General features: G+C 40.2%; 1 protein-coding gene across 1 annotated transcript in view; it reads left to right on the top strand.

Moving 5' to 3' along the window:
- The window catches only part of CCDC88C (coiled-coil domain containing 88C), a 97,291-nt gene that overhangs the window by 25,709 nt on the left and 46,187 nt on the right, over positions 1-25,395 (top strand). The window contains exons 4-6 of the mRNA XM_051620970.1: positions 14,228-14,297; positions 22,758-22,816; positions 24,406-24,489. Of these exons, the coding sequence (XP_051476930.1) occupies positions 14,228-14,297; positions 22,758-22,816; positions 24,406-24,489 (213 nt within the window). The remainder of the gene's footprint in view (positions 1-14,227; positions 14,298-22,757; positions 22,817-24,405; positions 24,490-25,395) is intronic.

The raw sequence follows: 25,395 nt of genomic DNA, 5'->3' as shown, positions 1-25,395 counted from the left end.
TATTTACACTGTCAGTAGAAATTGCTTAGCTTGGAGATAGAAACTTAAATGCTTTATTTTAGCACTCAGTATTTACCATATGTTGTTATGTTGTGGAGATACAAACATTGGCTTATGATGAGATTTAGAGAAATGGTGAATTCAGGTTGTGCTAGTGAGGTGCGAGATCATCTAGACTTGTATTCAGGCACTGCATTGTAATTGCTGGATTTTCTGTGATTATTTTCTCCAAATAGTAAGCATCTGTTTCTCCCTTCAAAATTAATGGGAGCTGCATGTTTTCTGAGTGCTGAGAAGTTAGACCATCTTCAAACTTCAAAATGCGAGCTATTAGTGTAGGTCTGAAAAGCACAAGTTGTTCTACTGTGGCATTTGTTTTGGTGACTGTGCTAATTCCCGTAGAGCTCCAGTTTCTGATCAGCCATTCATCACTCAACCAATTCATGATGTTCTCAGTGAAAAACAGGTTTGTCAAAGTAACTCAATGCCTCCACCAAAGTATGTTTACACTATGATGCAGAGACATTTTAATAAGTTATGTGAAAGGCTGCGTGTAAACCAGAACAAAAGAGTCCTTACTGCAGCACTTAACATCAACATTCTGGAGTTTGTGGTGGACCTAGCATTGCTCCTTTCCTTGTTGTACAGCTGGATCTCTTTGCCAAGATTTTGTGCTTCACTGAGGTGAAGGGTGTAAACACTGCTGATAAAATGTTGTTTGCGCTATCTTTCTCTGCTTGTAGTGCCCTTAAAATTTCATCTAAGGCGGCTTCAAGGAGTCGGACTTCCTCCAGACCTCAGGGAGGTTCGGCAAGCTTTGAATGCTGCTAGGCTTAATTAAATATAAACAACATAAAACTTTGTGTAACCTGTGCCTTTAAAAAATTGTAATAGTCTTTATTTCTACAGAACAGCGCAGGCCAAATGTGCTAGACTGGAGGAGGTGTTGCTGCTCCGTGCTTGCATCCCTTCTGCCTGCAGCAATCTTTCTGGGGATTTACCCTCCACTCCTCTGCTTTCAGCTAGCTGAGAGGCCAGCCCATCCGGGTTGCACTACCGTTGTTTTGTGATCTGGGTGATAGGGAGTGCAAGTCACTTGATACATAATATTAAGTTTCCCTCGATTATGCTGCTTAAGTAGTAAACCTGAGCTCTGCTGATGGAGGTAAGGGATAGGATCCACATGTGAGGCAGATTGGAAATTGCCTAGAAACATATATGCCTGCTACCTACAGGCACCATTAAAGGACACTGAAGATTAAGAAGTACAATTGAAAAAGGACACTAGTAATACAAAAGGTTTTGGGTAGTGTGCATAGTTCTGCTTTTTCTGTGGATAGCCAGAGCAGCTCTTGCTGGTTTTGAAGCTTTTGTGACTATTTTTAAGCTTTCCTCAGTAAATACAAGGTCTTGAAAGGTGCTTTTTTGTTTTAGTTATAGGTGAGACTTTTGTATGAGCACATGATAGATGAGACTTGCTTTCAGGAAAATACTGAAAATCACAGCCTAAGAGGAAATTGTAGGTTGTTGACATAGAAAATCCAGTGGTCAGAAGCCTTAAACACGGCACAGTAGGAGTATTAGAAGTTAATCTTTCCTGGATGTTAATAATAATATAGTGACACAGCTTACCTCTGTTTTTGTGACAGATGGTATAAAGAAAGGATCTTCTAGGCTGCAACTGCAACCTTCACAATTTTTTGTATTATATCATTGGCATTCCCACGGTTTTGGATTAATTAACTGTACCATCACAACCAGCAAGTACTGATCAAGAAAACTGTAAAATGGGGAAAGTATTTTTTAAAAATGTGTATCAATTATTTAATCTGGTTTTCTATATCAAAAGCTCACCACTGCTGCTTAATGCTGCCTAAGCTGTCTGCTAGGGCTGTCATGAAAGAGAACTGTTAAATTGAGGTCTGCAGCATGAAGCTGGTGGGGGAGCAAGAAGGGTAAATCTTTTCTGAGTTGATTAATGTTAACTGTTATGAGTTATCTGCAAGATTCACGGTAGATTACAGAGATTTTATTAAGCAGGGTTAATCAGGCGTTTCAGATACTTAAAGGAGCACTGTTAAGAGCTGGCAAGATTGAAAATTCTTCTTAAGAGAGTGTATGTGCAAGTATGCATGTGTGTGTGAATGCCTAGTGTGGATTGCCATTGATAAGTAAATTTTGCCTAGCAGCTACCACACAGAGACACTGACTATTTCCTGGTCTGTTTATGGGTGAAATTGTGGCAGCTGTTGGAGGTCACTTATTCATTTTTTTTTCTTTTTCTCCTCCCCTACTCCTGCAACACTCTTCTTGAATATGAAATGTGCAACAGTAAGGAGATATGTTACCCTGTGATACTGCTGCTTGAATTGTGGAATCCTTGTGGGTTGGTGGATTTTCTTTGTTGTTTTTTAGTGTTTTTTTCTCTTGCATATGTGCAAAATGGAATGTGGAAGGTGACCGCATTTTGTAAGCGTGTAGAGGATGAATCTGTCATAAGGGAGAATTTAATTATTGCAGGTTTAAAATCTTTATGTACCCCAGCTTGTGTTGTGGTTTTCCATACTTGTTCAAAATGTTTGAATTTTCACTCCTTTTTTTTTTTTTAAAGGAAGTGTTGGAGCAACTGTCTTTTTGTATGGTTTCTCAGACTCAAAATAAATTGAATAACTGAATTTTCCTGACACTGAAAGACTAACCTTAAATTTTGCCAAGTACACATGGTGTCACACTTTTTCATTATCACTTTTTTGGTGTTGTGTATTTAAGGATCCTATTCTATGATTGTAGCTATGTGGTGTGGGATAAAACCCTTAATGCTCTCACTGCTGAGCCATGGGACTCTGAACATTTGAACATGGGTCGGTCTTATGTATAGCAAATCTAACGGTGTATGTGGAAGGATTTTGCTTGTCTCGGGTTTGGACAGGCATTGTAATTTCAGAGTAATAGTCGAGAGAAGTAGCAGAAATATATGTATCATGTGTATGTCTGTGTGTATATATATCAATTTTTTCTACAGCATAGTATTTCTATTACTATGTGATGTCCAAAAGGCGTGGGCAATGAGTGGACTTGGGTGAGATGGGGGTGGGACAGGGTCTGAAGCCCCAGTGTCCTGGGGCTGAGGATGTACTGGGGCTGCCCCAGGTAATTTCCTGGACTATCTGGCCTTGGGTGGCTCCTGATATGTCATGAAGCATCCATTTTTGTGATGGTGACTCCAGGCTGGCAGTTTACAAAGTAATAAAATGTCAGGGAAAGGTCTCCTTGGGGTGGGACCGAGGGGGAGGCTCCTTTGTCACCTCATCAGTGGCTAGATGTTGGGAAAACCAGGGAGGCTGTTCCTTGCCTGTGTGTTATGCCTGACTCAGCGTTGGGAGGTGCAAATTGTGGGCAGTAAACTCTGTGAATAGCCAAGTGTTGTCTGCAAATTACTGTCTCCTGCCTGTAGGTTACTGTTCCTCCTCCAAGGGGATGCAGTAACTGCAAATACTAAGGTTGTTTGCTGTTGAAACAAACAAGCATAGAAAATCCAAAAAGGGAATGATGAAAGGCCCAGAGGTTATTTTGAGGGCATGGCCCCCATTTCCTCTCTTTCATTCACTATTAGGTTTTGCCACGGCTACCTACTGTGGTCTCTCTTTTTTCCTTTTTCCTTTTTCCTTCTCTTTTTTTTCTTTTCTTTTTTTTCTTTTTTTTTCTTTTTCCTTTTCTACTGTAACTGCAGCACAGTGCTAATGGTAAAACTGGTGAATTGACACAGTAAGTGCTGGAGTGTGTTCTTTCCCAAGGGTGCCTGGAATACTTTGGAAAACTCATGAAATATATTCTGCAGCTTCTCCACTTTACAGTGCAAGAAGCGTTGCTGGCATTTGAAATCCTTTGCATGTAACTTTCCTGGGGCAATATGCTGGCTATAAAGAGAAACACCACTGTGTATTTGTGTGTGGAAAAAACATCTGGTCTGACTTGAACCTTCTCCCTTTACACACTTCAAGAAGAAACAATTTCAGACTATTGCTACAGTGGCAGATCTCCTCGATAGGGACTGTCTGGGCATTTGTTGAACTTCTTGATATTGGGTAAATTAGATTATACTGATAGTACAGTCATATGTTGAGTTAATGATGTTGGATAGAAATTATACTTCCAAATAACTGGAAAGCTCATAACATTAACCTACAGGAATACCCCTTAAGTTTCCTAAGAGTATTTCATAGGGGCAAACTCTGACAACTCTCTACATAACTGATGTTTGAAGTGTCTCTGGTTGATAAAAGGAGTTTGCCTGAAAGAGAGCTCTTGGTGATGAGAAGGTCAGGTTTTTGCAGGAGATTAATGCGGAAGCAGCTAATGTAATCAGACGAGTAGCATGTATGAACTCCTGTGTTTGTTTTCACCTACAGCCATTACCAATAAAACTTATCCCTCCCTGTACTTCCTCAACCTCCTCATTTGTCCCATAGCATCTTACTGTCTGGTCAGGCATTCTTGCAGGGTAGGATAGTTTGTCCCCATACCCTCTCTGTCTTCCCTTCAGAGCAGCTCAGTGCTTTCTGCTTCCATAAATCCAAATGCATTTTTGAACAGTTGTCTGTGAATGCTGCAAGGATCTCTCTCTTGTCGATGCTACTGTTCTCTGCTGAAGTTAAACAAACTGATGGCATAGTGACTGTTTGCATGCTTTGTTGTTCAATACCAGGTTGCCCATAAGCTGCCCAGTCACAAGAAGGTTTAAGCTTGTTTCATGGTTGAAAAATCTTTAAGCTTTTGGAAATTAATTTAAATTAAACACAACTGACTTTTTTCCCCCCTCACATTTGTATACATGTTGTGGGGAGAGGAGAGTAGGATGAGTGCTAACAGACCAACTGCTCAGTTCTCTCTCTGGTATTCCTCAAGCACAGTCATAAGCCTTATTTTCACTGGGAAAAAAGATTGTCTTACAACTACCATTTTTACCTGAGTTACATACTGAAAGATTTTCATGCATTTCAGAGAAGCAATGTTGATCAGTAACCTACGTGTTATGACAAGGCTGATGGAACACTAGCACAGGTTGCCCAGAGAGGTTAGAGAATTGCCATGCTTGGAAACGTGGTCAGTTTGGACGGAGCTCTGACCAACCTGATCTGGTTGAAGATGTCACTGCTTATTGCAGGGGGAGGTTGGACTAGACGACCTTTAAAAGCCCCTTCCAACCCAAACCGTTCTATGATTGTATGTTCTATCCTATAAAATCCCTGTTGATCATCACTACCTGAAAGCTGTCCATGTGTTTACTGTTAACTCCATTTTCAGGTGTCACTTTCTACATTTCTTCAGTACCATCCATTTGTGTTTCTCAAAATGGTGTATCAATGTAACATTAATTTTTGTTTGTTCAGGGAGTATTGCCCTGCAGAGACTGAGCACGTCTGTGCTTGTTTCTAAGCATTTAACTACCTTATATTTGAGCAACTCTGAAGATGTTTGGATGTAGTGAAGGCAAGGCACGGCACCTTTGCTAACAACAAGAAATACTTTTCTCTGTGAGCTGACCCTATGGCAGTTCAGGGTTACTCCAACAGTGGGATGTTACTTATCATTAGTAAGAATGACAGGGTAAAGCAGCTTGTTTCTTTGGCTAACTGAGAGAGAGAGATTGAAAATTACTAGCAGTTTCCTGCTTTGAACAGAACATAAGAGAAAAATTACTAACAGCCAACCTGGATGTTTGTTTTGCTTCTCTTACCTTTAGTCACTGATGAAATTTGATTTACACATTCACATTGAACTCTATTGCCACTGTTGGGCCTTCTGTTTGCTACTGAAATGCTGTTCATAGCAAGGAATTAATTAGAAATCCTAAAAGTATCTCATTCTTCTGTGTGTCCCCTCCTTACTTCATTGTTGTTTTTTTTCCTTAGTTAAGCTTTGATGTGATTTTTTCAATATTTGTACCAGAGAACCTCAAAATGGTTCTTGTCACATGTGCCTCTGCCCTTCTGGGATTAAAAGTTTGTTTTCCAGAGTTTTCCCTGAGAAGCATAATTCTTTTTCAAGCAACATTTATAGTAATAAGTGACTTGATAATATAGTCAAAAGTGCAAAATGTGTGTACATTTATACTCCGTTGATTCTGCTCATTATTCATCTTTAGGGAAGCAGTATTGCAATGATGTGTAACCAATATTCCTACATCTTCCCATCTCTTAACTTCCTTCTGTTCCTGTACTTCTGGCTGCTGCTGTATCAGGCATTGCATTACGATTGTTAATCCAGTGGTTGGCTGCTTCTCTGGAGCTCTTGGAGCTTTTTCAGAGCCTGGGACTCATATTGCACTGTTGAAGTTGCAAGGCACATCTCTAGCTCTGAACGTCTAAACAAGCCCCACAACTCCTCATATGCTTGCCTCGAGTTAATTATTGTTGCACTTCTTCAGGGCAGCACAGAAATAGTATTAACAAATTCAGTGTATTTTATATGAATAAGTAACGTGCTCAGTTAGGTGTTTACTGTGTTGCACATTAACATGTTATAAAGATGTTTTAGAAATACTTGTAATAAGATAAATGCTTATACATAGCCTTCCTGAAAATGTTTTTATTAGGTTTTGTTTCTTGATTATAAGCTATATTTTAATGTAAATTTTTGCACTCTAGTGAACAAGGGCAGTGGAGCTGAGTTTATACCTCTGAGCTCTGCGTGACTAATGTACCAGACTTTGGTGTTAAAAGCTGAAGTATACTTAGTTTTAGAGCTTGATGTGAAAACTTTTGGCTTTATTATCCCAGCAAAATATTCTTGCACTGTAAATAGGAAAACTGCCTTCCTTTTAAAACAAGTGAGCATGCTTGGTACTGAGTTTTAGAGAATTCAGAAGTGCTTCAAGTTTGTTGTTGATGGCCTGTGATGTTTCTTTTTAATGTGTATTAGGCTAAATTATTACAGTCCTTAGAGACCACCATAGATTAGCTGGAAGCATATTGAACAGATGGGGTTGCATTTTAGCTGGTTTTATTTGTAATGTCAAGTGACAGGCCTTTAACACAGCACATTTCATATTCTCTGTTACTGCATAGACCACCCCAGGACAAATCTCAAGTGAAATAAAATAGAAGTCGAGAATAATGTGTCTGGATACTATTATAAACATGTGAAGTCACTTGCACGTAATGTGAAGAGAGAAGTTGAGGACTAATCAATAGGCTTTTTATTTTCAGCCAAGTAGGTAAATTAGTCAATGGTGCTGCTGGCAATAAAAGCATGAGGACACGGTGCTCCACAATTGGATTTTCTCCTCTCTGGCTCAAATCAATATTGCCACTAGACACAGCCATAGAGCTGTATGTTTTGTTAACAGAAGTGATATATCTTGGAGTCAGTGAAACTAGGGTAGAAAATTCTGCTGCTACATACCCATTGAACATATTGCATTTAATACTTTAGAAGTAAATGTACATTTCTGTGTTTAGTTTGATTAAAAATAAATTATTTCCCCTGCAACTGGTGTGGGTGGTGGCATCTTCTCCATTATATTTTCCACTAGGCTAGAAGTAAAACTGTGTTCTAAAATATTTTTACACATATAAAAGTACCTTTATTTAAAGACACATCTAATTTTTGTTATGCAGTGTAAACAATGTGCACTGTAAACAAGTTTAATTGATCTTAACGCAAATGTGTTTTATCAGGACTTGCCTTGCCCTCTGATGTCCAGAATGATTTAGTTCTGTGGCAGCCTGGAGCAGTTGATTTAACTGGCTCATAAAGCAGTGGGAGTGCACACAATGGATCATGTTATAACCATGGAATCTTATTTTCATTTCCTTCCTCCATTGCTTGCAACTATTTTTCATCAGCTTACTGAAGCCTTGCATATATATGACAAGTTCTTTGTTCCAGGGATGTCTCCATGCATTTGTACAGCTTGCAGCAGATGAGGTTTTGCTCCTGGCTGGGACCTCTGCACAACTTAAATACAAATAACAAAACCTGAGCTGTAACAATGAGTTGTGTGGATGATTATGCCTGGGTACTTTCTAGGTTCTTTATATGATGCTCTATTATGTGCCATCCAAATTGCATATGTGTGATTATTTTGTTCTGGTCTTATGTAGTATACTTGTACATTGAGCATATTTCTGTCAGTTAATGCATTATCTGCACGCTGCACAGGCTGAGCATGGCTGAGGCTAGGTATGATTCCTTCACATTCCCTCCCACTGAGATTCCAGTCTATGACTGTCAGAACAGATTATTTTCAGCAGATGAGGCAACAGTTATTTTAGTGGCTTTTGGGTTTCCACTTGAAGGGTCTTTAGAAGCACGCTTTATAACGCGCTGGTTTTCAGAAAAAAAAAATCCCTTTAAAGACAGCTAATCCTCTGGTGCGTCACATAACAAATAAAATTGTTGCAGAGATGAGCAAAGTTCTTAATAAAATTTTGTCATGTATATAATGTGTTGGCAGGGAAACAGTGAGTCCTGAGTCACACATATAGTGTCATCAGGCATGCTTGCATGGTAAGATGAACATGGAAGACATCTCAGTAGATTTGTTTGTGTTTCACTTCCTTGACATTCCACTGCAGCAACTTGTTTCTTCTTGTCTAATCTTTTGTGGGACCCTGTCATATAATTTACAAAATCTTGCTATAAATTACTTCCCTGACACCATTAATAACTCCTCAGGTAATTATAGCAAAATTAAAAGAAAAAAAAATCGTTTGTATGTACTAGATGTTGTTTGCTTGGTTTTTTTTCCTTTTAAAACGTAACCTTCTTAGTGTAGGCCACAGAAGTACTTGTTTTCATTATATGAAAACAAAAATGGAAACTTTGAAAAACCCTATTTAAAAAACATCCCTTGTGTCTCAATTTGCTGTTTAAAATATGTTTTCATGTTAAAAGTTGTCCGTTAGCCTGAGTGATCACTCTTCCTTAGAGTTCTGATTCTAAAAAAGCTTGAGTTCATTTGTCCCTTGGACTTGGAGTGCACCTTGGTTGGGAAACGCAGCTTTCAACCTGTCTTCGCAGTAGCATCCAAAGGGGCCTTAAGACGTGTGGGGGCAAAGCTGCTGTCCCATCCTGCTGCTGGGAGTCTCTTGAGCTGGTGTAGATGGCCACTGCTGTGGCTCTGAGCAGTGACTCCTGCTGAGACCTTATCTGAGCATCCTGCTCCATGGATGTTTGTGATATCAGTTCCATACTGGGGTTATCAGAGAAAGAGGCTGGCTGTGCTGGGTAGACAGGACTCTGCTGAACCTTTCTGCCTGTTGGCCTGAGTTGCAACTGAAATGTAAGCCAGATTCCCTTGCTAGGTAGTATTGGTTCTTGCTGGTATAAATAAGGCTGGTGATGGTTTTTCCTCATGGGTATTTTAAGTAGGAAAGCACCATTTGGCTTCCAGTCAGCTGGGCAATTAGCATTTTATAGCCAAGCAATATACTTAAATGGAATTGCTTGGCTTGAGCATTGAATTACAATGGCCTCTAGACTGCTGCTCTTCTTACATAATTTATTTAGTACTTCTTGTTTAGGATTCAGGCAGAGGTTAATTTAATTCTGAATGAGAAGTTAGTCGTTACTTTACATGAATGCTGTATTGCAGTGTAGGGGAAAGTTTCTGTGTAGAGGTAATATCTGCCTGGTGTCTTTGCCATGGAAAGGACAATTTTACCTACTCCTTTCCTAGTAGCATGTTCATTGCAAGAGTTGTTGGCACGTTTACACTGGCACTTAAAAGTGCAGTCAAGAAGAATACCTTAAGACCATTTTATTCCATGCTCTTGTACATGCGTTTTTAAGAAGCAAATGTGTATTGTTGTGTAGTATGGGCTGAGGAGACTTTGTTCCTACAAAATTACAAGGGGCCCACTTACACTGTTATAGGTAAATAAAATGTTAATATGTGACCATGGTGACTTGAGAGTGAGAGCTGCCCCTGTATCTGTTCTGATGATCCCAAGCAGAGAGCAAACATCCGGTGTGTGAGCTTGGAAGGATAAAAAGAGAGGTAAAATGTGCCTCAGCACTCCAGAAACTCATGAGAAACTTGTAGATGGAGGGAATAGATGTGTTCATTTTGCTCTTGTTAACACTTAGTGCTTAACCAGTGCTTAGAATTTTGTCCTGAAACTCTATATGTGTCTTGATTTTTCATAAAGCCCTTGACTGCTAGATTTGATGTTGGGGGAATTTTGGCTTTTTTGTTTATTAAGCTCCTTTCTTATCAATGTGGTTGCAAAGAAGAGCTTGCAAATGTGAAGCATGTGTGCAGCAAGGACTAAGATACCAGAAGGCTCCTAATGAAAACACGATTTTAAATTTATTTATGTTTAACCTTATGATTTTTAGATAACTTATGAATCCCTCAAGTACTTGTTCTGGAGTGGCTAGCTTCTTTCAGCAAAACTTAACCTCTGTGTTGACAGCACCCTTGTTCAGATTTGGCCGTCTCAGCCTGCTTCACACTTGGCACCTCTGCAGGCAAGCACAGCGGAGAGAGTGATCAAGGACACAGTTTGACATTCACTTGGAAAACCCTCCCTCTTGATACAGGGTCACACAACAACCTTTGTGGGCTTTATCTACCGAGTCTGGGGATCTGGCTCAAGAAGTGTAAGACTTTGCTGCTGATGTTTATGTTTTGCAGTAGTAGTGTTGAGCTGCTCACTAGAAGCATCCATTCTTGTAAGCATCACTGCTGTCAAAAGAGCTGAGATTTTAGATAAATCTCTTCAAGCTTAAAATACCCTGATCTTTGGCAGAGGACCATTTCGGGCACCTACAGATGCTGCACTGAGGCCTGATGGGGATTTGTTTTGAGTTGGTTTCCTTAAAGAACACTTCCGACATTATTTTCTCATGGAAATCTCATTAGCAGCAATTGGAAAAAAAAAGTGAAGGCTAGTCTGAGAGGTGATTGCTGACTTGCAGTAGCTGATCTCCAAGTTATTTAATGGTCTAGGTGTAAAATTGGCAGCTCAGACCATAATTGTTCTAATAATCAGGGAAATCATTACCGTATGTTGTTTCTGTAACCTTTACTGTTTTAACCAATCTTTAGTTGTGCTGTAAAAAGGATTAAAAGGCTTCTTGCAGGAAGGATTAGATTTTTCACTTGTACCCTTGCTCTCTAGAGTACCATAGGGTTTTGTGGGTTATTTAAACTGTTTGAAAACTCTGGTTTGCTCTCCAACAGTTCCTGCTGCCTCTAGCATGCTGATCTCTTGAGGCAGAAGGATACCTACACACCATCTCTGTCTCTTCTACAGTATCTTGCAGCTGGGTTTGATTTCAAGCATAACAGGATCCTTTTATTTAATAGAATAACTTGCTGTCCTTGTGGGGAAATTTTACATTTTATCTACCATTTCTTTTGCTGGCTAGGCTTCAGGGGCATGTCCAGTGTAGCTGTAACCTAGAAAATGGTTAGGTCTGTGGAGCCAGTTCACAGGCTCTGACAGCACAGGTCCCTGCCTGGACCCCAAGTTTGAGTTTGTGGAGTCTTTAGGGTGGGATGGTAAAACATGAGGTGAGCAAAGAGGTCAAATCAAGGCATAGTGTTTCACTTGTAACCTTGTATTATTGCTGCTTCAGAAAAAGAAGACAAGAAAATATTGATGAGTGGCTAGAAATTGAAGAATTCCTGATTTGCTATTAGGGGAGAGGGCTTGGGCTGTACTTCCAGATGTGGCATTTTAAGCAATGGACCTGAGACGTTGTCACATCCCAGCTACTCAGTCAGTCACTGGGTGTCAGCTAAGTCTTACTTTCTGTGGTTTTAGTCCAGGCAAAATCTGAGCTGAATTAATCCGTTTCAGTGTAAGAGCTTTCAGTTAATGCACCTTATCTTGTGGTAGAAACTTGTGTAAGTGGATGGTTCATTGGTACACCTCTGTTAACAGGACAGTTTATTAAACTTCAGTAACTTTGTTTCCTTTTCTTGGAAGAGGAGGGCAGTGACATTGACCTTCCTTAATGAAGTGTTGAGATCTATTGGGAGAACTGCAGTGCATAGCAGCTAGGTATTATCATCACAACCACTAATCTGAATGTGAGGGCGTTTAGAGCAATAAAGATAGTTATCTGTTTAAATAATTAAGTTTAAAAATAAACTGGTCAGAGCATTATCTCTTGCAACTATCTGAATCTTTCAAACTGAATTAAGAAATCACTCTTCACAGGCTCGGGGCTGTTTCTGCTTGTATTTGGTGATTTACAGATTCTTGCCAGAGAATATTAAGTTCCAACAGCTATGAAGACTTTCAGTAATGGTTATGTTGGATGGTATATGCAGTTTTACAGAAGGAGCTCATGGGAATGTTAACAGCATAAAGGTTAGCTGTGATGTCTTTTGTGTCTGCCAGTTAAATAGCTAGCACTCTGATAATTACACAAAGACAACGCACATTCCTTATGCATTCCTGCCTCAGTGCCACTCCACAGGCTGGGTGACTGGAAGCACAATTCTTTCTCTTTTTTGCCATGGAAATTGCTGGTTAAAGCTCAATACTTTGGTATATGCAAATTCTGAATATTTTTTTTTTGTTTAAAGCCTCAGTGCCATGCCGTTTTGTCATAGCAAATATTGCAGTCCAGACATGCATGTGCTGTTAAATCCAGTAGGTTTTGCACCTGTTTTGGTAACAGGTGCAAAAAACCTTTTGCTTAATGTGTCTCAAGCACACAAACTAACATGCGTTTGGCTAATCACTCAGTAAATGCTTGGTCTGCATTACCCAAACTTAACATTGCACAAAGGTCTGTAGAACCTTCTTTCATAACAGCACCAAAAACCTCATCAGCTGTGACACTGACATATTTCTACTTTATCCAAAAGATAAACTGCTGAAGAGTATGTTTTGGATATGGATCAAAGGAAAAAACTAAATGTGTTATGTGCAAAACATTATTTTATAATATCCACTCTTATTTACTTATCAGATGCTGCAGGCTCACTGAAATATTTCCTCTTTCAATCATGCTTAATTTTCCTCCTATAGTAACTTTGAAAGCAGAGATATAACAATGGGGTAGCTTGCAGGGGAAGTGTTTGGGTGAATGGGTGATTGTTTCAGGAAATGTGTTCTGTGCTCAGCTGCAGTACTTCTTCCCCAGGCTTTGAATGCTCTGCAAATATCAATGCATGTGCCCTCCCAATGGCTTCGAGGTAGGCTTTGAAATGGAGACAAGTGGGGGAAAGGCACCTGCCAAGCATTTGGTAGAGCTGTATGTGCGACCCTTTGTTTCTTGAATACCAGCACAGTGCTTTAATCACACAACCATTTTCCTCCCTAGCTTTTTAATGTGAAATAAATACTGGTCTGAAAAATCATTTATTCAGATCATCACAAGTCAGTGAGGGTAGCTGCAAGTTGAAGCTAACTACTTCTGTGTTCCATATGTTACTGGGGTGTGTGGCTGAATATATTACCATACAGAGTCCCCTTTGCTGTATATTTATTTGTACACCTTTGTGCGTTTGACCTGCCCAAGTCTTGTAGCCTTTCCCATCCTTTAAGCCCATTCTTTCATTTCAGAGTAGCTTCCAGCAGCTGATGTAAATATTGAACCTAACTAAGCAATGCACCTCATGTCCCTTCTCACCTCCAAAATAAAATTACCTTTAGAAGAGGTCCATGGGATACTTAATCTGTTTTACTCCTTGTTAAAAATAATGTAAACACATCTAGAACTTTAAATACAGTTTATCTGAGCAGTGCAAGATGTCTGTTCAGTAGCTTTCCTGCACACCCACTTCCCCAGCCCATGTTTTAAGTCTCAGATCTATGAAATAATTTGACCAATTATTTGAATTACTCAAACTTCACAGAACAGCTTAAGGTGCCTTTGATGAACCCACTGCATTTTAATGCCCTGGAACCACATGACAGCAGCTATATGTTGAACATCAAATGAATACAGGTCATGCCTGGGGTAAAGGCATTACTGACGGGTTTGCCTGGCATGGCTGTGCGTTTATCCTGATTAGTGCCATGGGACCCTTTAAGTTCTGTATTAGCCATTGTTAGGAGAGGTGATTAGTGCATGTTAGCTGTGCAACCTGATGCCATCTTCAGATAGTGATTTCTCTCTCAAGTGGGGCTTCATCTTGTGACCTCTGACCTGCCAGTAGGTTAAAAGCCTTGTAATTGATGGAGCTCTGTATTCTTTGTGGTATGATTGATTTGAATTCCTTCACACTGAACTTTGCCTGTTGTTCTCTTTTGTTTAGGAGGTCCTTCAGCAGCTGATTGTAATGAATTTACCAAATGTTTTGATGATTGGCAAAGATCCCCTGTCTGGTGAGTAGCTTTTTGGGTTCTTCACCTACCCTCCTCTGAAATGCTAAATAGAATTTTTATTTGTTTTAGTTTCTAAAATTACAAACACACTTTTAAACAAACTATACATATTTGTAGCCAAACTACTACTACTCATGAGTTTCATGGTTGAATGTATTTAATATGTAACACTTATATTTGCATATCTGTACATACAAATATGATAGGTGATGTATGTGTGTTCGCTTGGAAGTCATGTTTCTTCACTCCTTGCTGCAAGTGACCCAGGACACAGTCTGTCACAGGAGAATCCTCCAGGTTTTCTGTCCTATGTATCTGTGTAACAAGTTCAGTTGTGGCAACATGCACCAGAGAAGTCTCGCAGAATTACTCTAAAGTGTGAAAAAACTGTTGCAAGGCAAGTGTGGGAAGAAAAATATGCAAGGACGGAAAGAAAAGATATATGTATGACAAACTGCAAAAAGTGAGGAAGAGAATAGTCAAGGAGAAAAATGTCTGGCCATGATGTCTAGGAAACGACATCTGTCACACGAGGTATCACATGGAAAGTGACCTGGAAGTCAGTGAGCTCATGTCCAGAGTCCAAGGTGTTTGGGACAAAATAAAAACTGTTTAGACTGAAACAAAGTTGACTTCTCTTTAGAACCACACTTCTGAAGTGAAAGGTTTTGTTGCTATGGTTTTTAGGTTTGGGTTTTTTTTTTGCATGCTGTTCTATCTCTGCCTTAAGCCCTCTGCCAGTGCTAAGGACAATGAATTTGTTTTTATCAAAGAAGGAAAGCTGGATGAACCCTCTCAGCAGTGATGGGGAATGACACAGTGATCATCATCTCCAGGATAAACAAATGGCAAAATCCTTGGCAGAATATTCTATTTTGCCTCTCTTAGCAGCAGTAGTGTATGTACAAAAAAGGGTTTATACCAGAAAAGAATACTAACTTACAGATGCTGGATCATTTAAACTCATAGTCTTGGCACTTATACAGTAAAGTCAAGCTGAGAGTAAGGCATTCACTTCTGCAGCAAGCAGATAAAAGTCTGCAATTCCAGTCTTAATTCTTCTGTGCAGGCTACTGTATAGGTAAAGAAGAGAACAGAAATACAAGAGCTGTTGTCATATGGGCAATGGGCAGAGCCTGGGCTGCTAGTATCAAGTATACTAGTGGATAGGGATGTCTCAGGCAACACGGCAGTATTTCTGCTGGCTAAGTGTCAATGGAAAAAGCTGGCTGGTTTCTTGTCATGGCTATTCCTCAGTGACAGCTGCTGGGAGACTCACAATGCAGTTAACCACAGTGTTGGTTCCTGGGGAAGCTGCACACTTGAAAGCTGTCCTGTATTCAGCTGTGTTTTCCCATCATTGATCTGCTGGTTTTTTTGCCAGCACCTTAGATCTTTCTTTCTTCAAAGTAAGTACCTGAGATGTCTCTTCTAGATACTGGTCATCCATGTGTTTCCATCTTCCAGCTCCTTTAATTACAGCCAGAAATTTTGCTTCACTTTCTGACATATTTTAAAATGTGGTGGTTTGGTTTTTTTGTTTGTTCGGTTTTTTTAATGTGGTCTTTTAAAATTTCATTTGTCCATTACTGACTTATGATTGACATTTTTCAGAACATGGGAAGAGAGTATAAAGAATGCAAAAATGTGGCTTCTGAATGTGTAAAATTGATGGAGTATATGTGTATTAAAAATATTAAGTTATTTAATTTAGCCATGTTACATAATGGGTTTGAGAACCAGTCCCAGCCTAGACACTACAGAGGAAGGTGGTGAACAAAGAAAGAATTGAGATGTGATTGGTCCAAAGACTGTATTCAAGGAGGGAAGTGTCTGAGGGGTAGTATTTCAAGAGAAGCTCATCTTAACCTTCGGCAGATGATCACTGGTAGGAAATGGTTAGAGAAGTGGAGAAACAGAACTTCAGGAAGAGGAACCTGGCTGAGGCCTGACAGGAAGCTCAGAAAGAGGGGACAGGGAGGAGAAGGCTAAGGAGAAGGCTAAGGAGAAGTTAGTAAAACCAATGCAAAGAGGTGAATGAAGGAATAGGCTCTGGTGAGCAATGTGGGTGAGTGATGAGCAGATGACTTGTTAGGTCAATGTCTTTGTGACTGTTTGGCAGAGAGGAATGAGAATAAGGCGGGAGCACGTGGGAGAGGAAGAACAAGTGAAATGGAAGATTCTCTCTGTGGGAGAGCTAAAGAATTTCTGCAGATCTTGTACAGATGTGAGGACACAGGGGTCATCAGCCTGGGAAGTGGTGCTTCCGGCATGAATACAGAGAAGCCCCAGGGAAAGTTGACAGAGAAACGAGGCTGGGGATGACAGCAGTATGGGGAGAAGAGATAATGGAGAAGGTTATTTTAAGGAAATGTTTAAAAATGGCAAGAATGGTGGAGGAGAAACCTCTTTCTCTGTGTCAGTGATCCAGTCCAGCACAGAGACCAAGAGGGAAGGAGGAGATTCCTGGAGGGGACATCTGTGGACACAGTGCTCAGCAATGTGGGGAGCACTAGGAGACCAAGGTGCAGGCAGTCTGCCGGGCAGGGGTGGACCTGAGCAGCAGTGATTAAATCCCAATTTTGCCTTCCCCATCCTGCAGGTGAATTAAAACTGAATGAAAGGTTCATCTTGACCAGAGAAAGAAAAATTGATCCCATGATCACATTCCTGGAACAAATCCAGTGTTGCCCTGGGAAGGCTCCTAATTGGTTGTATTGACTCTATAGGTCCAAGATCAAAGAGCTGTTAGATCATTCAGTATGATTCAACTGTGTAACAATTTCAGTGACTTCTTCCTTGTAACAAGCTCAGATCGTGTTTTGCTGTGCGTGTTTTTCAGAGCTGTCTCTTCACCAATGCTGTCTGCGACTGGCACTTTTTTCCTTCTAAAACACAGCCAAAAATGGTGGTGTTACATGTATTAAATTATACAATGAACAGCTCTAAAGCTGAGAATGCTGTTCTTGCTGTTTAGCTCCCATTTGGCTTTCAACTGTGGAGACCTGTTGGGCTTCTGCAGCTGTGCTTTGAACATGAGACTATTGGAAAAACAGAGCTGCCACCACTAAAAATGCAGTAGCAGTTGGGCTTTTGCATAAAAGGCACATGTCTGCTGGGTTTAGGAGCTTTACTTGCTTTCATGACCTCTGAATCATTTTGTTCCAGGCCATGGCAATTTTACCTACTTCATCTTATTTGGCCATGGGCATAAAAGTTGCAAAAACATTTGTAAGAAGATGAAGGCTTTGACTGTTTTCTAGAATATAGGCAGCTGAAAAGAAACTTAAAAATTTAATTAAAGGATTTAGAAATTTTTCCCAGGAATCTGAGTTGCAGAATGATGCAGCTGACATTGCAGGATTTATTCTCCTCACTGCACTGTTCAGTAGGCAGCTACTACCATTACATTTCCTTTCAGATTTTGTCTTCCTCCATGTTGTTTTTTCTTGCTGAACAGCTTTTTCAGTTCACTACTGCACCACAAATCCCCCTGTACTCAATATGATAATCATCAGAGTATTATCCAGCCACATCACTGTAGTGACCTTTTATAATTACCTCTGGCCTTATAAATGGCTACACATTCATTTTGTCCACACAAGGAATATCAATATAGAGCACTGGTCCAGAATCTGTATTTAGAGGCATTGTTTAGTATCTTAGTTTCTATACATGCTTAGTTTAACACAGCTAGTGAGTGTACTTGGAAACTGATGGCAATTAATCCTTTGAAACAGTCATAGTTAATTAGGAGGGGAGGATTTAAACTTTTTTCAGACCAAGAATGGAAATCAGGTTTTATTTGCCTGGAGTTGGCTCATTTTTGTCTCTTAAAAAAACTTCATTTAGATCCCCTTTTCAAATTACATGTTAAGTTCATAAATGAGAGAGCCCAAAGTCCCTGCTAACAAGTGTCTATAGAAACTGTTTTTCATTAAGATCATAAAAGATGTCCACTCTTGCTAGGCTATTTTTTCATGTCTGATTTCTTTTCTCATTTTTTTTTCATAATCCTCCAGAGGCACAAAGGTCCATAAAATATAAAGTTAATAACAAAACACTGCTTCAATAGTGTAAATTCAGCATTCAGGCTTTAATCACTCAGGATATTGATACAGTTGGGAAAAATGGCACTTGTGTCTTTCACCCCTTCCCACCTCCTCCATGCACCCACCAGTGTGTAGCACTGCCCACACTGGCACTCCCTCTCCTCCACTGGAGGAGCATCAAAGTAGAACTGCACAGAAAGAAGTGGCACAAGCTCAAGATTTTGACATGTTTGGGCTCTCTTGTTTTATCTGACACCTTTCCTACCCCCCACCCCCCCTTTTTTTTTTTTCTTCATTGTCTGTATTCTCACTGTACCTTGATCCTCCTGTTTTTTTGTTGTGTCTTCTAATCCCCCTGCCTTCTTCCTGAGTCCTGCCATCTGTTTCCCACCCTGGATCCCCTGTGAGAGCAGAGGGCTCTCCTGGCTCTGGCACAGGGAGGGTCCCAGGATACACAGGTGGTGCTCGGGCTTTCCCTCCCTTTATTTTCCAGAAAACCCTCTGGCCTTCTCTCATGGTTGGGAGCAGATGGTCTTTCTGCAAATCCCCCAGGTGGCTGGCTGCCCTTGCAGGCACAAACAGTGTTGTGAGAGCAGCTGCCCTGGAATTTTTGAAAAGGTGTAAAAGAAAGGAAATAGTTTATTTATTTATTTTAATTAGCACCTTTCTGTTTAAGTGTTAGTTCGAATCCTGTCCATTTGCTTCATCTTGTGGGTATCTGTCTGCCAGCAGTTGTCCCAGATGTATGCATTTGCATCCTAGGTTGTAGGAGGATGCTGTCTTGGCAAGGTCAGCTCATAAGGCTGGGTGGACCCAGCAGACTTTCTTCCCAGAAATCTAGGAAGGTCTCATATCATCCCAATGAGCCAGCATAAGGAAGCCTCATATTCCTGCTTATGCAGTGCACAAGGAATTTTATCACCTTATTAAATTAGCATATATTTTTGAAGAACACCACAGATTAGTTCACTGTTCAGGAGGCATCACTGGGAATAAAGATTGTTTGCTTTTGTTTAACATGTATTACAGGATAATGCGCTGTTCTTCTGAGTGCAAAACTTTGCCATGGCACTGTGCAATAATTCCTCAGTGTTCTTCTGATTCACTGACCCTGGGTACTCCACTGTGTGGTATCTCAGCTCTCCAGTGGGCGAGGTGAGGGGTAATTAGTCCCTTCCTGGCTTGTACTCAGTTTTAATTGACAACTCTCTAAAGTACTTTAGGTGGGTCAAGTGTATTTTTGTACTCCTGCCCTATTTCTTCTAAATATCTTCTGTAAATGTTACTCTATGAGGCTTTAAAATGTTTCTCAAACCTTGCTTGAGTGTCCTTGATCTTGGGAGTGCCTTAATGTCAACAACCCATCTCCCCTCCCAACTTCTGAGGAGAAAGAATTTCTGAATAAAAGCCCAAGGAATTGAGGGAAGTGTAGGTCTTTAAAACAGTCACACATCATTATTTAAACACTTGTGTGACTGACAATAGATCTGCTGAGCAGACCTTTCAACCTTAGTGTTTCTAATGGGTAGTACAATCTTATTTTCATTATATATTGATAGGATGTCTGTAAGCATAAAATAATTTATTAACAAGAAATTTTGGAAAAGTTTGAAAAATCCTGTCAGCTAAGTTTTCTATAACAGCTGCCAGTGGAGAGAGCAGACTGTCAAATGTTAGCTTTAATACAGTAGCAAATTAATAATCTCATTATTACCTTGAGTCTTCTAATTTCTCACTGCTTTCTGTAAACACTGGCTAGGCCTTCCTTGCCAAAGGGGCTTGCCATGTTTGCCTCAGCTTCTCTTGCTGATGGGAGAGTCTCAGTGGGGACAAGGTCTTGGAGTGGTATTTCCAGGCAAGGTCAGTCCCTGGTGGGAGAACATGTTAAGTTACTTGTTAAGTTACTCTGCAGTAATCGCTGAGGTTATTTCACTTCAAAGGGTCATGCAACATCACTGTTGCCCATCTGTTACCTCATGGAGAGAACACAAAGACTACACTTTGGTGCAGAGAGTGTGGTTTCAATGGGTTAAAGCAGCTCACATGTCTTTATGATGGTACAGATGCTTTCAGTGTTGGAATGTGACCCTGAGGTTTTCTAAAATGAGTGATTGAAGCCACTAGGCTCACCCTGATGAAAGCTGTGATGCCGTGGTGCATGGAATGGAATTAATGGTCAACACATGGAGGTGCCCAGAGCACACAAGGGTTAGAGCACTTGTCCGGTGTGATCTGAAGCATGCAGCCTGGTGCTACTCCTTCAGTCTCATGGAGATGTTCTGCACTGAGTAAGTCTGGGAGAATAAGACACACACTTGAGTCACTTGCTGTCCATAATTTAGAAACTTGCTCTCCTGTCCCACAAGCATGTGCTGCATTTAACTCCTGGTCTGGATCTGCCCTGAAGCTGATGCAGAATGAAACCCAATGTTGAAACTCTGGTGAGAACTCAAGTTTCATGACAAAATGTTCTCTAGCCAAACTAAGTATCTCTTTGGGCTAGTAATGCCCTCAAAGGAACTGTTCATGAAGTAACAGATCTTGTGTTCTTGCAGAGGAGTTTTTATGACACTGTGTACATTTAAGGTTGTGTTATTCAGAACCATACAGAACAATCAGACTTTCACAGACTGAAATGTTATTTGTGTCTTAAAATTGTAATTTTTCAGAAAAGGGCAAGCCATATATGTTGGTAGATATGAGAAGAATAACAATGTATGTCTTTCAAAACCAATTAAATATTTTAAATTTAAATATTTTAAATATTCTGCAAGAAACTAAGTGTGAACTAGCATGTTTTAAATGTCTTCACAGAAGAGAAAAATTCCTACTTGCAACATTTTGATGATTAATAATGTGTGACTTAGAATGCTAGTGTTGATTTGTACAGTATACTGGTAATTTCTGTAGGGCGTTCTCAAAACATTTTAAAGATCAGCATTCCTAAAAGTTGTTGAAAAATTGTTTAATAAATAAAGTGCGTTTAAAGGCTGGTTTAGGGTATTTATGTGCTTTAAAATCAGGAAATCAGAAGACAGCTTGTTTCCTGAGCTGTCTGCACATGGTTGCGCTGGCTTGCGAGGTTCTGGAAGTAACCCCGGTGGTAATTTAGGTCAGTGTGCCTTTGTGCATCTGTGGGACTGCAGCAGCTTAACTGATGAGTCAATTTAACTCCCATACCCTGGCCTTGGGTCCTGCACATGCCTCTGACTTTCTGCCAGCACAGCTTTACAAGGGCTTGGTGTTGGTGGAGGAACACGGTTGCACTCAGAAATCACCTATTTAGGGATAGGAGCAAGTGAACATGTGAGTAAGGCAGGGTAGAAAATGAAAGTGTTTATCCCATGGTTATTGACTGTGTCAGGAAGCTTATGGTTGTATAGGGATGAGAGAAAATCTGTGGCCTGTGTTTTTCCTTCTCTTTCCCCAGCGTGGATGAAGGCAAGCTTTTCCTGAACCTAACTCCATGATTTTTTTATTTCCTCATTGGAGCTCCTTGCCTTCCATCTCCCTTTGTCTATTTTTGATAACACTTAATTTTCTTTAACACGCCAAAAATCCCCACATTAATTTGGTTGAAACAAGATCTGAAGTTGGCTCAAAGCCACGACAGTTTGCCTTGTGTGGCTTTCTCCTTCCTAACCTTGGGAGGTGGTGGGGCAGGGCTGTTGGTCACAGCAGGATTCCCTGCAGTGACAACCTGTGTGTGTCACCTCCCTCACGCAGCTCCCCGAGCAGATGGTTAGCTGCATATTCTCCCTCTGCACCACTCGGTTTTTTTTATCCCTCTTAGCATGCTGGGTTTACACCTCAATGTGTGAAGGGGCTTTGATGCAGCACAGAGGCAGAGTTTTATTTGCTAAAACATCTCTGGGAGAGAATTTGTGTGCACAGAATGGCATTCAGCTTTTACTGAGTGGCAACTATTTTACAAACACAGAATTTGGGACAAGTTTGTTATTTGAGAATAACCCTCCTTAGCTTCTGTCCAGGGTGTTTTTGTTTGGGTTTTTTGGTTGGTTTTTTTTGAGGGGAGAAAGAGTTGGTCGTTTGGTGACCTTTTTTTTTTTTTTTTTGTACCCTCATTAGTAACAGACAAGCATTGGACATATGAATTGAACTATTTAAAGGATTTTTTTTTTTCCTTCATTGATCAGGAAAGCCTCAGAAAATGTAGGTGAGGATAGCACATTGAAGAAAAAAAAACTCTTGATGGATTTGGGATTTTAAACTAATCCATAACAACTGTGTTGTAACTTGAAAAGTATTGTAACCTTATAATATATAATGTTCAGGTGCTTGTTCAATGGTCTTATTTCACCCTGCAGGCAGATATTCTGGAGAGGATCGTTTGCAAGTACTTGATTTGTTGTACACATATGTACTGATTCCCTTTTCTCCTCTCTAGGTAAAAGTATGGATGAAATCAAGAAGCTGCTGTTACTGGTTCTGGGATGTGCTGTGCAGGTGAACATTCATTAAAGACTTGAAAAAAATAAGAATTTTTTGAACCTGTTACTTTTTTTTTCTGGACTGAGAAAATGCACCCAAAAATTAGTGCTGTATGAACGATTCTCCAGCTCAAGACAGTTTGTGAGCTCAAATTGTGAGAAGACACAATAGGTGAATGAAAGAAATTCAGGGGAAAGGAAGCGTACTTTGTGATAGCAGTAGCTTCAATTTGCTGCCAGTGTGTAATCAGCCATAGGATATGTACTCTTAAGTAGTTCACTTTGATAACAAAGTGGGAAGAGAGAAGCTTTGAACAGCGTTCTTCGTATCAAGATTGTTGCTGGTTTATTTTCTTAGCATTTTAAAATAGAGCGGAGCTGTACCAATTCATGCCAAACAAATAGATAAGCTAATAGTCTAAACGTTTGTTTAATGAATCCTGATTTTGTTTGCATAATCTTTTGGTTGACTATTACGTGTAGAAAATCTGAAATGAGTAGATAATTTGTATATTCATGTGGGGACTTTTTATGCGGCACTTCTTAAAATAAATAGACAGGCAGAATATATGGGAAACTCCCCAGAAATGCACAATAGTTACCAGATAAAGAAATCAGTGTTCTGCCCACCAAACCTCCATGGCAGTAAACAATAGATGCATTACGAGCAAGCCTTTGCTTATAATTGACCTTGTTTGTAGATCTGTTTAGTGTTTTTGTCATGCCTTAGGACACTTACCCTGCTCAGCTATGTCAAGTCAATTATGTCAGGGTAAAGCTGTCTACATGTGGCTGCTCTGAGCTATCTCAGCGTTGCATGCAGCTCAAAGAATAAAGGTCTGATTTGGTAAGCTGTTGTGCATCTTCAGTCCCCATTTACGGGTCTGAGGTTCTTCCCAGTGAGAGGAATGGTTGAGACTCAGAACCAGGCCCCAGAAGGACACTGTAAATTGGTTTTAAAAAGCTTCACCACAACACAAGAGTTGTTACAAGAAGGCAATCATGTTGCTAGTGTACACTCATAGATACAGAGATCGCAGATGTCTGCCTCTTTTAAAGCCTTAAGTACGAGATTTACTAAAATCTGTTTGTCTGCACTGTCACTCATTTTTATCCAGAATGTTTCCCAACCCCATTTTTTATGTAAAGCACATGTTGACTTAGTCCAACAACATAATGCATTGATGTGAATAGTGTCTGAAGTGATGCATCTCTTTCCGTTGTCAAAACCAAGCAAAATGCAAGCAACAAAGCAGACAGGTTAACTGATGCAATGTTTGTTTGTGCAGATTCATTAATGAAGCTGTGATGATTTCCTCTGGCTGTTGCCCTACCTCTTGATCTCATTGCATGTTGAACTTGTTTTTGAAGAGCAAAACCAGCCATTTAACTTAACCTTAATTTTACTGACTGTAAAAAGTTTAAATAACTGAATGTGGTTCATGCTCCATATGGAGCAATGAAGTTATACCTTCTGTGACAAAGGGTAGATCTTGAACATTTTGTCATTAGCCAAGTGGGGATTTTTTCACTATTTAAATGAAAAATGGTGCAGTAAGTTTAAGGATATGTAGCACTGTTTCAGGGTGTGTTATCTTTTAACAGTGTGAAAGAAAAGAAGAGTTTATTGAAAGAATAAAACAACTGGATATTGAAACCCAAGCTGCCATTGTGTCACACATTCAGGAGGTAAGACTCAGTATTGTCTATTTTGACTTTTTATCTCTCCCTTTCTTGACTTAAGAGGCTTTTTTTGCTATTAAATATTAATGCTTGAAATTTCATAATGGATTATGAACTTAAAAAAATTAGTATGTTACAGCAATCAAATTATAAGATAAAAGGTCCTAGGACTGTTACTTGGCTCCGCGGTGTTCTAAATAGATGCAGCGGTGAACACCTTGCCGTGCCCCTTGCAGCACTGGGGTAGGCCCTTAGTCCCCAGGGCCTCTGACAGGTGATACCCAGGCTCTCTCTCCAGTGGCACACTTTGGACAGCAGCCTCTGAGCTCAGATGGTCTTGAAAAGTGTGCTGTGCAGCTACAATTGGACATGCACTCTGTTTTCAAAGATAAGAGTATTCTTGGACTTCTAAGGTTTCTGTAGAAGGGAGGAACACAGGTAGGTTTTAGGAGCCAGCTTGTTTTGGAGACCCAAAAGAGACCAGTGGAAGTAGCCCCTGCTGAATGTGCCTCACTGGGAGCATGAGCAGGCTGTGGCCTGGTGTTGGTGGGTGCAGGTGTAGAGCCTGGTTCACTCCTATTTGAGGAACAAATAGCAGAAGTCCAAGATGGGAACTTTTTTTTCTTCACACATAAATAGTTCTGCTTAAAAAAACCCAAGCAACGCAACAAAAAGCCGTGATGATCTAGGCATATGATTGTGACAAAAGCAGGAGTCTTTAACTGAGCTTGAGACACTTGTCTGATGTTTCTGGCAAATGAGTTGGAGGGGTTAAGTTTGGGTGAGAGAGCAGTTGAAAGCTAGGCTGCTAGCAGCAGACATGTCTGCTAAAGGCAACTCCTTCCAGTTGTATCAGTTGCAAATAGCAAATTCATTGAAAGCAGGACTTCTCAGTGATATACCAGTCTAACT

This window comes from Apus apus, chromosome 5 (assembly GCF_020740795.1).
Source record: "Apus apus isolate bApuApu2 chromosome 5, bApuApu2.pri.cur, whole genome shotgun sequence".
Lineage (NCBI taxonomy): Eukaryota > Metazoa > Chordata > Aves > Apodiformes > Apodidae > Apus > Apus apus.
This window is presented reverse-complemented; position numbering and strand designations above follow the sequence as displayed.